Source organism: Aspergillus vadensis (assembly GCF_003184925.1).
Source record: "Aspergillus vadensis CBS 113365 unplaced genomic scaffold BO88scaffold_15, whole genome shotgun sequence".
NCBI classification, from domain to species: Eukaryota; Fungi; Ascomycota; class Eurotiomycetes; order Eurotiales; family Aspergillaceae; genus Aspergillus; species Aspergillus vadensis.
The window spans coordinates 168,981-183,109 of record NW_020292053.1 but is presented as its reverse complement, the minus strand read 5'-3'; the positions used below and the strand labels follow the sequence as shown (position 1 = coordinate 183,109).

The window sequence follows — 14,129 nt, the reverse complement described above, 5'->3', positions numbered from 1 at the left end:
AGTAGGTTCACCCACCCACAGCAAGGTAGCCACTAGGCATGATGAGAAAGATTTGGCGTACAGGTTGTTCATCGAGCTACTTGCGTAGGTTCCCTGACTCTCCTAAGCACAAGTGCGATATGTTGAACGCCGCTCATAGGTATCAGCTAGCATCTCCAGTAAGATGGTGAGTTCCATTTCCCACTAATTTGCGATTCAGCCATTGATAATGCTCAGGATCGAAACGCAGAACGAGCTTCTCCGGAGACCATCGCCAGTGCAGCGGTTCATCGAGATCGGCCCGCGGAGTACGCTCACAAGGATGGCTAGAAAGTCCGCTTCTATACATCATGATCGACATACTCCATCGCAGTGGTCGCATTTGCAATTTATTTCGTATCAAGATGACCGGAACAGAATACTCTATGAGTATCCAGACCCTGTGCGGCTGCCATCCACCATTCAAAGGACAACCTCAGCATCGACTTCGACTCAATTGGCCGTTGCCGTAGAAGGCTCTCGATCTGATGGAGAGTCAGAATCAGTAGCAGCATCCCTGGCTTTCACCCCTATAAAGACTTCTGCTCATGTACCCAGCGCCAAAGTTTCACTTTCGGCGCGTCACATTCTCTTAGCGATCACGGGTCAGAAGTTGCGATGCTCTTTCGATCAAGTGCCAATGGACACGACGATCCGGAATTTGTCGGGAGGTGGGTTCCATTAACAATACTTCATGGTCAACATACTGACTTCTCCAGGAAAGTCCACTCTTCAAAATGAGCTGATAGGTGATTTGGTCGCCGAATTTGGCCGCGTCCCGGAAAGCATGGAAGATATGTCCTTGGCCAACCTAGTGGAAGCACTTCAGGGACGATTTTCGGGCAAGCCTGGGAAACAGATGTCGGCATTGATATCCAGGTTTATATCAAGCAAAATGCCGGCAGGATTTAACCAGAGATCAGCACAGATGTACATGCATTCAAAGTGGGGCTTGGAGGGCCCTGATGGAATGATTCCTATATGCCTTGCCATTACTGTGCAGCCGTCATCTCGTCTGGCGGATGCAGGGGCCGCGCATGCATATCTGGACAACCTCGTTGGTCAATACGCGGAGTTCGAAGGGATAACTATGTTGCCAACGCAGCGACGACTAGATAACGAAAATGGATACTCGGAGCCCATTCCAATAGATGCAGTGGCGCTCAGTGAACTTCGAAAGGAACAACAAGATCTCCAACACAAGCAGCTGAAATTGCTTGCAGATTATCTGAAGATCAAGCCTGGCGATCTTGAGGATTCGGCACAGTCGGTGGATCATATATCAGACTTGCAAGAAAGTTTGGACCAGTGGAATGCAGAATTTGGCGAGGAGTTCCTACAAGGCGTCCGACCTAGCTTTAATCTCCAGCAAGTCAGACACTATGATTCTTCGTGGAACTGGGTCCGTGAAGACCTGCTTAAGTGGATATATGCGATTTCACAGGGATCTAAAGACGCGGTGCTTTCAGAGAAAGGTGGTCGCCTACGTCGGATTCTGAATCGCTGGGACCCTGGCTGCACGGATATCATCTTACATCGACTGGAGATGTCGACTTCCACAGCCTGCGAGATGAAAGGCCATGTTGTGATGTTGAACCAAGTCCTGAAGTTAGGAATTCGGGCTCAAGCGACTGACCCTGTACACATCCACACATTGCCCCCTTTGATGCCAAGTATCAGTATCCGCAGCTCAGGACGTTTGGAATATACGGAAACAAATCGCTCGGTATGCAGCTACGCGGACGTAATCCGCCGAGGTTATCTTTCTCGTACCGGTACCAAAGCGCCCACCCCTTTTGTGCACATTAGAACACGCAACGTCGATGAGGACTGGACGTACGACGCAAAAGCTACTGAGATGCTTCATCAAGTGATGGATGCTGGCCTCACCACGGGTTTCAGTTATGTTGGTAAAACAGTCCTTGTGACAGGTGCCGGTCCCGGTTCCATTGCTGCAGAGATTATCCAAGGGCTTCTTGCCGGTGGTGCAAGGGTCCTTGTCACTACAAGCCGTACAATCTCCACGACCGCTAGGTTCTACCAGAGTCTCTTCAGGAAGTACGGAGCTCGCGGGGCTAGTTTGACGCTACTCCCAATGAACCAAGCCAGCAGACAAGACTGTGAGGCTATAATCGGACATATATACGGCGCAGAAGCATCTGCTGGTAATGACGTGGATTGCATCATTCCGTTTGCCGCTATTCCACAAACCGGTGAGCCCGACACTCTAGGCAGCCGTCAGGAACTTGCCCTCCGAGGGATGCTTGTGAACCTCCTGCGGCTGGTGGGTCTCGTTTGTCGCGAAAAGGAAAAGCGACGCATAAACACCAGACCGACGATGGTGATTCTACCCTTGTCATGCAATGAAGGGACATTCGGTGGAGACGGCCTTTATGCGGAGGCCAAGATTGGACTCAAGTCCTTATTCAATCGATTCCACTCCGAAAGCTGGTCGACGTATGCCACTATCTGTGGAGCCGTCATGGGGTGGACTCGGGGAACTGGATTGATGCACTCATCGGATATGATAGCAGCAGAGATGGAGAAGCTCGGTGTCATCACCTTTAGCAGGGCCGAGATGGCCTTCAATATCCTGGCGCTGCTATCACCGGCCATCACTGCTCTTGCCGAAGAGACACCTGTATATGCAGATCTAACTGGCGGATTTGGGGCCATGTGGAATTTAAAGGAACATATCGCAGCGAGTCGTAAGGCGGTGGCCGAAAATCTTCGTTTGGGTGTTGTTCTGGCGGAAGAGGAGATACATCACGAAGCAGCCCTCCACGGACAGCAGGCAAACTCTCATGCACAGGAGCCAGAAGTAAGGAATAAGCGAGCCAACCTCAATATTGGGTTCCCTTCGATAGCGAGACAGGAGGATATGATGGCGAGGCTTCCCGATCTTCAAGGAATGATTGACCTTTCGCAAACGGTCGTCATCGTAGGATTCTCAGAGCTTGGGCCATGGGGAAGCTCACGCACACGATGGGAAATGGAAAGCCAGGGTCAATTCTCGTTAGAAGGTTACGTTGAGATGGCTTGGATGATGGGTCTGATCAGACACATTACAGGCGATCTCAAGGGCCAGCCATACGTTGGATGGATCGATGTCGTGACAAGCGAGCCGATCTCGGATGACGAGATTCCTGAAAGGTACCACCAGCAGATTATAGAGAACTCCGGCCTTCGTTTTATTGAACCTGATGGACTCAACACCTACGATCCATCACGAATAGAGTTCATGCATGAAGTTGCGATCGAAGATGATCTGCCGCCGTTCGAGAGCTCGAAGTCAGCGGCCGAAGCATTCAAGTTGCGCCATGGGGACCATGTCTTTGTCCAACCAATCTTAAATTCGGACAATTATCGTGTCTTCATGAAGAAGGGTGCCGTGGTAATGGTGCCCAAGGCAATTCCTTTCCACCCTTTAGTGGGCGGAAGGGTCCCCAAGGGATGGGACCCTTTGCGATACGGCATTCCCGGGGATATTGTTCAGGAGGCCGACCCCACTACTTTGTATGCTCTTTGCTGCGTCTCGGAGGCATTCTTGTCCGCTGGCATCCAAGATCCGTACCAGATGTATCAGTATATTCAGGTCTCTGAGGTAGCCAACTGCTTAGGTACTGGGGGCGGTCCTATGAAGACGATCCAGAGCATGTACCGCGACCGGTATCTCGATCGGCCAGTCCAAGGAGATATTATACTTGATCACTTTTCTAACACCATGGGCGCATGGGTGAACATGCTCCTTCTTTCTTCCTCGGGTCCACTCAGGACGCATGTCGGGGCATGTGCCACAGCCATAGAATCATTGGACAGCGGATGCGAAGCTATCAAGAGTGGGAAGTGCAAAGTTGCTATTGTTGGCGGTTGCGATGATTTTGGAGAAGAAGTCGCTTACGAATTCGCCGGCATCAAGGCTACTGCAAATACCAAAGAGGAGTTGGCTAAAGGTCGTCTTCCGGGAGAGTTCTCTCGCCCTACCACAAGCTCCCGTAGCGGGTTTGCAGAGTCAGCTGGCTGTGGAGTACAAATAGTGATGGCTGCTGATCTTGCCCTTGAGATGGGGCTGCCAATCTATGGCATTGTTGCTTACACGCAAATGGCGAGTGATCAAATCGGCCGATCGATCCCGGCCCCAGGCAAGGGCATCCTGACGGCTGCACGAGAATCAGCAGACGCCCGGCACTCGCCGTTACTGGATCTTGAAATTCGACGTGCGGGATTCGAAAGAGAGGTAGCCGAAATTCGTCAGCAAGCATGGGATGGGCAAGTGAGCAGCACGTGCCAAACTGAGAGTACCATCTGTGCAACCGAAGAAAGAATGAAATCAAGGCTACGAGATGCCCAGAACCGGTGGGCTAACAGTATCCGCGTGCAGGATGCCAGCATCTCTCCCCTAAGAGCCTCACTAGCAACATGGGCCCTATCGATCGATGACATAGGTGTTGTTTCGAGCCATGGGACTTCAACCCGAGCTAATGAGCTTAACGAGGGAGAGGTAATTAACACTCAGATGAACCACCTGGGTCGACGGAGAGGTAATCCACTACTATGCGTGTGTCAGAAATCCGTGACAGGGCACCCCAAGGCAGCTGCAGGCGCCTGGCAACTTAACGGCTGCATACAAATGTTCCGCGACAGCATAGTCCCAGGGAACCGCAACGCAGACAATATAGATGAACAGCTCCGACAGTTTAAGCATCTGGTCTATCCCATGGATTCGATGACGGTGCCTGACATGAAGGCGATCATGCTCACCTCCTTCGGATTTGGTCAAAAGGGGGCATTGGCCGTGGTAGTAACACCCAGGTATGTCTTCGCGGCGGTTCCGACTGCAACATTTGAAGACTACCGAACTCGAGCGTTACAGAGGCAGCGAACAGCCAACGTGAAATTTGTCACGCGGCTTTTGAAGAGCTCGCTGGTCCAAGTCAAATGTGATCCACCGTGGAAAAGCGCTGAGACTATGCACAGTGTCTTCCTTAACCCGGACAGTCGCTTAGCTGCTGATGACTCCTTCGGGGCGGAGACTCCAGTTAAAGCTCCTAGTCCAGATAGTGTAGGCGAGAGATCCGATGTCACCGCTGCGCTTCTTCAGTCTCTGCTCGAGCGTGTTACTCGGCGCTCCGGTGCAACGACACCAACCAGCGTTGGAGTCGACGTGGAGGAGATCATGAGCCTCCACATTGAGAACCTCAATTTTCTGCAGCGCAACTTCACACCTGCAGAACGGGACTACTGTTCTAAGGCAGCGAACCCGCGCTCCGCATTTGCGGGTCGGTGGAGTGCCAAAGAGGCCGTTTTCAAAAGCTTCCGGGTGCCTTCTATGGGTGCAGGGGCTGCAATGCAAGATATCGAGATCCTGGAAGAAAGCGGGAATCCTTATGTCAAGGTATGTTTGGCCATTACACCATTGATTGCCTGTATCAACTAACATGGCTCAGCTTCACGGACACGCTCACGCTGTAGCGATGTCCAAGGGTATCAGCAAGATTGAATTGGCGATCGGCCATTCTGGGGAAGTGGCTGCTGCAGTAGCGCTAGCCAGGTGGACCTGAGTGACTTATCGGCCCCAGTCATTCTTAGTGCCAGGACAATCAGGAAGTAGAGTGATGTTTCCAGACAGTCTCAGTGATAATCTTTATAGATAGCACATAAGGTCTGTTTCATCCTAAAAAAAACTGATTACCGAGTTCAACGCCTGGCTGGAAATACAAGGATTACACCTAGTTTGGCAGGAAACCAAGAGTAGAGCTAAAGATGGTGTGTGCAAGAGAAAAAGAAGGAAAGTGAAGCCGGACTTGTTCCACAACGGATAAGGGATCGTCCGGTTTCCGATCACGTGCCATGGGCGCTTTCCTATGGCATCGCGTCAATGAATGGCAGAGTATCTCCAAGGAATTACAATAAACAACCTTGTGTCCCTTTTATACAGCTGGTGGTAATGAATTTCACTGTCTTACAGGCGAATTTCAGTGTTGATGCAAATTATCTAGACCTATAATCCTCTGCGTCTTTAGATTCAGGGACAATCAGCCAACAGGAATTTACGCATTATCCTCTCACTATGAAGCTCCCTGCTTCATCGTCCAGGTTCGTAGACTCCACCATTGATCCCTTCTTAAGCAACCCGCAAGCGGCGCAGTCAATTTGCATATTAGCCTAGAACCAGCTTTTTAGCTTTGTTGGCCGACACATCGGCTGCTAGTACCAGATCACCTCTCCAGACACCTTTTAGCAACAATGTTGCTTGAATGGATCTATCATTACGATGAGAGTTGATATCATTTTCTGGATGGATTAGACTTTTTGCTATACGCTTTGGGATATCTCGAGACTATACTATAACTTTAACGAGGCTCATGCAGAGCTAGATATATAATGCCATCAATGTGCAATAGGGTGGACATTGATTGTGAATAACCGGAATATAGGGAACCTATCACCGCAGTACTATTCACATAAAAAGCAAAACCCTAATGACTATGAAATTTTCTGTCACATGCACTACCGAAGCACAGAAAACCACACCCTTTCCTCGCTTGTATACTAAGAACGCGGCCTTCTCGCATAAACAGTCAAGTCTCCCAAATAATCAGCCTGATCGTCCAGTTGCACACCGTCATAGTTGCGCAGCATACTACCGACTCTCTCTGAATCAGGATCAGCCTCCATCGGACTACTACACATAAATCACATATTAGCAAGAACAAAAAGTATGGACGCAAGAGAAGAATAACTCACCGCGCCCAATACATTCCCCGATTTATCGGTACCTCTGAAAGCGGACTATTCCAAACCATAGCAGCCGGCCATTGCACATCTGCCACGATCTGCCTAACGGGAACATCGGGACCGACCGAGAATACCAGCGTCTGCTCATCGATCTCCAAAAATCCCTCGGGGTCTTTTAGCACCGTGATACCGAGACCTCCCAGAAACTCAATATCTGTCTCATTGTACCACGGATCCTGGCTAAAGCACTGCACATCAAGTCCTTGACTTATATTCCGTTCTTTCAAAACAGCGGCAATAGTCAACGTAGCAGCATGTTGGGCATAAGAGCGGACCGGAAGTTGCCCGAGGTTGGTTTTGCCGAGGGTTCCCAGTCCAAAGGCAACAATTTTGGTAATTGTGATTGCCTCCGGATCAAACCTCGGTTTCACGAAAGAGTTCTCTAGGTTAGAGCATGTCTCGCTTTCCTGCCATTCCCGGCGAACCAGCTTGAATGTATCGTCGATCACTTTGAGGGTGACGCCAGGCGGGCTTGGGTCGAGCACATACGTAATGGAGACGGGGGTCGGGGGGTCCAACAGCAGATCGAGAAGGTGTGGGTCGAACAGTGTTAAGCGCTGGATGCTGCTATAGTCGATGTTATATCTGCGCCTGTTTCCTCTGTTAGAGTGACAGACTGTGCTTGATTGGAGCAGATGGACTTACCATCTTCCGGCGAGGTCTTTAGGGACTTCGAGGCTGTATGTTTTTGCCTCATCATTCCAAGTTGGAATCTTAACTTTGTCTTTTCCCTGAATGATCTGCTCGTGAAGGTCCTTCAAGAGTGTCCGTGTAAATAGTGGCTTCCCAGAGTTGTAAAGTTGCATGATACGTTGGACATTAGCTTTGGCTTTGGCTAGGTTTTCTTCCTCCTGTCGTCTCTCGGCATCGGAAGATCGAGATGCTTCCATGGTTGCTTGGTGATGGTGGAGGGGGATAGGAGCTGGGGTGGATGGATACTCGATGGCTGCCATTGCGAAGAGTTGATTTCTGGATGATGCTTTGATTTATAAGTGCCTGTCGATGAATACCATCTCTACGGGAACTTCCAGAATACTTAAATATTGAAGCCATGACTACATCACTGAGAACATGCAGCAGCTGAATATAGATGTTTGCCAACCCCAGAAATAGATGGGTATAGCCGCAGCGGCAGCAACCGCTGTCAATCCCAGCCCAGCATGTTCCCGGACGATCCATTCCAACCTGTTGGAAACTTCCGGGGGTGGTGATTGGTCATGTGTAGTTCACTAAAGTGGTTGGACCCTATTAATATCACCCGAATAGTGCGGTTTCCAGAGATAGAACGTGTTGGATTACTATACTAAGTAATATTAGGGGGATATATTTATAACTAGATGCAGAGCAGCAGCGCTAAGTTAGGGTGCAGGTCAGGTTTGCAGCAGCAGGGATATTAATTAATGTAGATTATTTTATAAATATAGTCTCACGTGCATAAGCTGTTTCATGATGAAGAGGGCATGTTATTGGTTTCTAGGTTAATTTGTGATCATTTTCATATGTTTGGGGGTTCATCCAACATTTGAGTGGTAGCTGATTGGAGTTGTAGTCGCTCTTCATGCGCCGGGATGCGGCCAACAGCGGCGGCCTTCCGTCGGGTCGAGCACTGCTCGAAGACGCGATGAAAGATTGATTGGTTGTGGTAGTTCAGCCGTAGTAGGCGTTGCCAAGCTTCGTCGTTTCTAGTTCATCTTCATAGGTTAGACTGACTACCTATCCTTTTTCAGTCTCTCTATTCAGACAGCGGATCATGACAATCCTATTCACTGTTCCTACTCTACGTACAGACACTCGGTATTATCTGCCTTATAATAATCAGTGGGCAAAAGACCGTCCATTATGGGTTTTCTATCACTTACCAGGGCAACCCAACTGTAATCTTATCAAACAATCTATCTAGTGCCTATACAAAGACCAGTACAAGCTACAACCTACACATCTATCATCATCTCTATACTTTTTAAAAAAGCGAAAACTGTACAGACACCCGAACCAGCTACTCGTCGGCTCTACTTCTGATGCCGATCGCGCACCCCGCATTCATCTTATCACCTGGTCTTATCTCGGACACCCTCCGAGATAGCCTATGATCACCTAGATTGTCGTGCATCTTGCTGTATACGGCAATATAACCCAGACGCATTCATCTTATCGCTCAGACCAAGAGCCATGCCATTGACACCTGCCTCGCAGCTAGCCATCATGTGCTGTTGCACCTTATCAGGGCGACGCAATGCCACAGGCCATGAATACACCTTATATCTCTCCATTCCCCATTTTCTACTTTCTCTCCAGCTAGCCAACCCTTATCCTCACAATGACAGACTCAACATCACATACCAAACCCCAAGACCCAGAAAAGACCATCCCAATCACAACGAAAGTCGACGACGTCGACATCGGCCAAATCACCCACCTAGACGAAGCCGAGATCTTCCTCCACGAACATGGCATATCCCACGACCAGATGCAAGAGATGCTCGACGATCCAGTCCGGACTAAGAAACTACGGAGACGCATCGACATGATTCTTCTGCCGTTGATGTGCGGGACATACTGTCTACAATATATTGATAAACAAGCCCTCTCATACAGTGCCGTCTTCGACCTCTTCACCAATGCCCATATCAACAGTAATGAGTATAGCTGGCTAGCGAGTATATTCTACTTCGGTAACCCCACATACTATACTCCCTACAGGTTCATAACACAGCGCAGCTAACCAAACTGATAACAGGCTACCTCTTCTGGGAATACCCCGCCAGCTACATCGCGCAACGCCTACCCATCGGGACCGTCGTCTCGTCATTCGTGTGAGTTTCCCCAAACCCTAATGCACAACCCACTAACACAACGAAACAGCATCGCCTGGGGCTCCATCCTCATGATAACAGCTGCCTGCAACAACTTCACCGGCCTAGCCATCTGTCGATTCCTCCTAGGCTGTTTCGAATGTACCAACCCACCCTCTCCCTCATAACTATCTACTAACTAACAAATATAGCCCCCATAACACCCTGCTTCATGATGATCGTCGGAATGTGGTATCTCCGACAAGAGCAGCCTTTCCGCGCGGGGATCTTCTACTGCTGTAATGGCGTTGGATCGATGGTGAGTACCCACTACATCCTCCAACTACCAAAGTAGCCTACTAAATAAATTAGGTCGGCGGCCTCCTCACCTACGCCATCGGCCAACTCAACACCTTCCCCGTATGGCGCGCGGTATTTCTCATCTGCGGCGGCGCCACAATCATCTGGGGCGTAGTGATGATGATATTCCTCCCGAACAGCATTCTCTCAAGCAAGAGGTTCACCGTTGAGGAGAAAGTGTTGCTCATCGGCAGGGGGAGGAAGAATCAAACTGTAGCCCCTTCCCCCTCTTCCTTTCCAACCTAACCCACACTACGGCTACCCATATGCTGATAAGAAGATATAGGGAATCCTCAATAGATCCATAAAATGGTACCAAATTCGCGAAGCCTTCCTGGACCCCCAAGTCTGGCTATTATTCCTATTCACATTACTCAACGAGACGATCAACGGGGGAGTAGCCAACGTAAATTCCATCCCCTATCTCCCCCACCATACTCCCTATAACCCCACCACTAATAATAATAATATGTATAGTTCGGCAAACTCATCATCAAAGGCCTCGTAACCAGCCCCCTCCTAACCACCGTCCTCGGCATCCCCCAAGGCGCCTTCCAAGTCCTTTTCATCCTAAGCGGAACCTACCTATCAACCCGCATCCCCAACATCCGCACCCTAATCATGATCGCATACCTAATCCCGACTGTGATCGGCGTATGTCTTTTATGGAAGTTACCCCGGGAGAGGGAGTATGGGGTGTTATTTGGGTATTATATCGTGAGCCCAATCCCCTTTCCCCATCCATCTCCTCTTTCCCCCCAACGAAAGTACTAAGAATGTTAATGATATTGATATTGATAACGGGTATATAGATCGGCTCCTTCGTAACCTCCCTCGTCCTGGCCCTCCAACTCCCCTCCAGCAACATGGGCGGATACACGAAACGCGTGACCGCCACGGCATTCGTGTTCCTAGCCTACTGTATCGGGAATATTATCGGCCCGCACGCTTTCCTGGCGAGTGAGGCGCCGGTGTATCAGACGGGGTGTAAGCTGATTCTGGCTTGTGCGGTGTGTCAGATTGTTTGTGCGGGGGGGATTAGATTATTATTGATCAGGAGGAATAAGAGGAGGGAGTTGAGTAGTAGTGATATTGGTGGTGGTGGGGATGGGGATGGGGAAGGGGAGGGAGTTATGGAGGATTTGACGGATTTCGAGGTATGTGTCTTTTTCCCTTTCTTTGGTTGATTGATATGTAAGTATGTGTTTGTGAGGCTGATGGTGGGGTAGAATCCGAGGTTTAGGTATGTTTATTAATTGGTTGGTTATGAGTATGGATGGGTGTGGGGGATGAGTTGGAATGGTGGTGTGGTTGTATATATCACGTATCGTTGTATCTCCTAGATGTTGTTATACACTGGTTTTAAGTAAAACTATATTAGCTCCTATGCTACTTCCCGAATGCCCCTTGCAGTCAAAGTCAAATACTGCTCCACTACGCAGCTATCTAATCAGTTTCACGCAATCATCGTAAAATATACTGCATTATCTGTTAAAAGACTGGTATCATAAATGGGCTACATTCAAGACTTTTGCTGCTGCCACCCGCCCATCATAAACTACAATCAGATAGAATGAAGCTGCGCTATGGCTTGGACACATCGGCAATGACTTTGTATGTCGATGCATGGATACTTAATGGTCGAGTTCGCGGGTACACCGCCCCTACAATCTGCCGGTTGTGTCCATACTGGGGATAGATGCCGTCGGAAAGCTCTGCATAGTGCGCCTGGGGACGGGCTTCATGCAAGGTCTCGAGAATTCTCTCATTCCACAAACCAGTGCACTCGTTGTCGGACAGCTGGAAGTAGGGATTTAGTGGCGGACAGGCCGAGTCCAAGTCGATGAAGCGGATGCGCATGTACGTCAAGGCAGTGTGCAGCTGCAGGCTGTGGACGGCCCCGAGGACGAGTTTCTCAAAAGAGCGGATGAAATTCAGATTGGTGATGCCGGAGAAGTCGTCTAAAAATCCGAGTCCCGGATTGGCCCGCTTTTCGCGACAGCAGGTCTTGACCACCAAATCTAACGACTTGAGCTTGGACTTGGCCGGCCAGGTGGACATGAAGCCGCGGGTTGCATTGAAGAGACAGGCGCACACCTTCCCCGTAAATGCAAGGGACTCCAACCGTGGGGCGGCCTCGCCAAGCAGGCGGCAGAGATGTGGTGGGCTGATTCCATCGTGCATCCAGCCGGATTGTGTATTGTCCTTGTTGTAGAAGCCTTCCAGGCTGATGTTGACATGGACGAGTGATGGGGATATGCAGGAGAGAATCTGCGCGACAGTCTCGTAGGCCTCGAATTTGGGCTTGGCGTAGGCGCAGTGCCATTCGCGCACCCCGGGTAAGGCTTGGGACATGTTCAACCAATGTTGATAGTCGCGCATAATATTCCAAGCTCCACGCATGACAAACGTCTGGACGACTGGCAGCGTAGGCAAACGCCGCCGTCCGGAGTGGCCGCATGGATCATCGCGGAATTGGCGGACCATTGGCGGTCGCTTACAGTGACCTCCCTCCAGGGTCAGTATGCGTGCTTCGGGGAATTCGGATTTTACGTGGGAGAACATCTCCTCCAGGGTCGCATTATGACTGGCGTAGTGGTAACGATAGTCGGTGCTATGGTTGGTATCGGAGTCGTCCCACGCGATGGCTTGAGGCACTCCCGGCTCAACCAGGCCGGCATCCTCGTCATGCAACCGCCGGGCAGGAAAATGATGCGATGTATTCTTGACGGCGCGTTTTCCCCATACCGGAATCCAGATCTCGACATGGCGGACGTACGGGGCCAGGTGGGGATGTGCACGGAACCAGCGGGCACTTTCTGCCAACTCGTCTGTGGTACCCTTGATTTTGACTAGGCAGTGAATTAGACAGATGCAACAATTTGTGGCGTTGGAGACCAAAATTAACAAGTGGGGACTCACTGTGCCTGTAAATCCGGTCCTGCACCAGTGCTCGCCAGACAGGGGTGATCAATGCCAAATTGGAGAGCGCTTTTCGACGGGGATGACGCAATGACTTATTCCAACTGCGCGCGGACTTACCGGGCGCGCACGACGTGAAGGCCGATGCCCGCTCGCCAAACAAATGATCTAGAATGGCCTCGTGGATCTCGATGGGAAGGTCTTCGAAGCGCACTTGAGATCGGCAGGCCTGAGGTGTCTCCACGCTTATCCGTGCATCCTCCATTTCGGTATCCACCGGGGACTGGCAGACCAGCTGACCAGGCCCCACCGCCGGGGGATTAATGGGACCATCAAGAATCTGAATTTCGGCACTGGTGCAGCGACTCGCTTTGGCGTAGGGGATGGTTGTCGAGGCCGACGCTCTGGCCAGTGAATTGACCGAGACGGGTCGGGGAGGGGGGATGGTGGAAATCATGGGGGACGATGAGGGGGAGAATAACAATGCAGACGGCATTCAAATTGAGGTCGCAAGCACAAAACCGGAAGCGCCAAACAGAGGAAGAGTCGGAAGTCGTAAATCGTTAGTTAGAGCAAGGCGCTGCGGGTGGGTCGGAAGTTAGTATTTCAATTACCTGTGACCAAGGCAAGAAAAAGCAAAGCAAAGTCTAAAAACGAGGCACTGGATCAAATTTTGGGGGGAATGCGCGCTGCGAGACATACTATTGACGGGAGGCTAAGAGCAGCGGGCAACGGGGGGAATGGTTGTGAGCGTTCTGTGGCCCGTGATAAGGAGAATTAAAATAGGCAGGACGCTGGATGGAAGAGGTAACGAGCGATAATATGAATTGCAGCCAGGGCTAGCCAACGTGGTCCATGGCGGTGCCAATGCTGATGCGTTGGAGGCAGATTGTCGCCAGTCGAACGAGTGGGCGAGATGCTAATCGGCGGTTAGGCAGTCAGGCAGCTGGAGTGGGTGGGATTGTAGCGATGAGAAGATGAGAGGGCTGGTCGTATGGAGTATGTAGATCAGAATACAGAGATGGAGGGAACGAAAGCAATCGCAGCCAGGCGGGATGGGAAATGATGGGGAGGAAGTAGAGAAGTGGGAAAGCGAAAGAATAGGAAGAGGATGGATAGATGGATGGATGAGAAGAGACGATACGAGATGGGTGAAATGACGAGGATGACGGAGAGACTTTAGAGGGGGAGAGAGAGAAAGGAACAGAGAGAGGAACAGAGAGAGGGAATCTTCCAGGC

At 50.4% G+C, this 14,129-nt stretch overlaps 4 protein-coding genes across 4 annotated transcripts; 2 read left to right on the top strand and 2 right to left on the bottom strand.

Annotated features, from left to right (window-relative positions):
- Positions 1-658: 658 nt before the first annotated feature.
- On the top strand, positions 659-5,757 carry BO88DRAFT_444656 (fatty acid synthase alpha subunit FasA; the record flags this gene model as incomplete). Its single annotated transcript, XM_025710127.1, has 3 exons — positions 659-689; positions 738-5,413; positions 5,466-5,757. 3 exons carry the CDS (start codon positions 659-661, stop codon positions 5,577-5,579), a joined length of 4,821 nt encoding a protein of 1,606 aa, XP_025561633.1. The 3' UTR covers positions 5,580-5,757.
- Positions 5,758-6,570: 813 nt separating this feature from the next.
- BO88DRAFT_464556 (SRR1 family protein) lies at positions 6,571-7,769 on the bottom strand (the record flags this gene model as incomplete). The annotated part of the gene is made up of 3 exons (XM_025711331.1): positions 6,571-6,703; positions 6,766-7,383; positions 7,462-7,769. 3 exons carry the CDS (start codon positions 7,767-7,769, stop codon positions 6,571-6,573), a joined length of 1,059 nt encoding a protein of 352 aa, XP_025561632.1.
- A 1,364-nt stretch (positions 7,770-9,133) lies between these two features.
- Positions 9,134-11,224, top strand: BO88DRAFT_444655 (putative MFS transporter; the record flags this gene model as incomplete). Its single annotated transcript, XM_025710126.1, has 9 exons — positions 9,134-9,488; positions 9,554-9,629; positions 9,679-9,770; positions 9,821-9,927; positions 9,981-10,181; positions 10,255-10,374; positions 10,446-10,685; positions 10,781-11,125; positions 11,198-11,224. The coding sequence occupies 9 exons, from the start codon at positions 9,134-9,136 to the stop codon at positions 11,222-11,224; spliced, it is 1,563 nt and encodes a 520-aa protein (XP_025561631.1).
- A 77-nt stretch (positions 11,225-11,301) lies between these two features.
- On the bottom strand, positions 11,302-13,732 carry BO88DRAFT_405842 (uncharacterized protein). The gene is made up of 3 exons (XM_025706997.1): positions 13,593-13,732; positions 12,891-13,470; positions 11,302-12,820 (listed from the first exon to the last, which is right to left on the bottom strand). Exons 2-3 carry the CDS (start codon positions 13,345-13,347, stop codon positions 11,553-11,555), a joined length of 1,725 nt encoding a protein of 574 aa, XP_025561630.1. The 5' UTR covers positions 13,348-13,470; positions 13,593-13,732; the 3' UTR covers positions 11,302-11,552.
- Between the last annotated feature and the right edge of the window lie 397 nt (positions 13,733-14,129).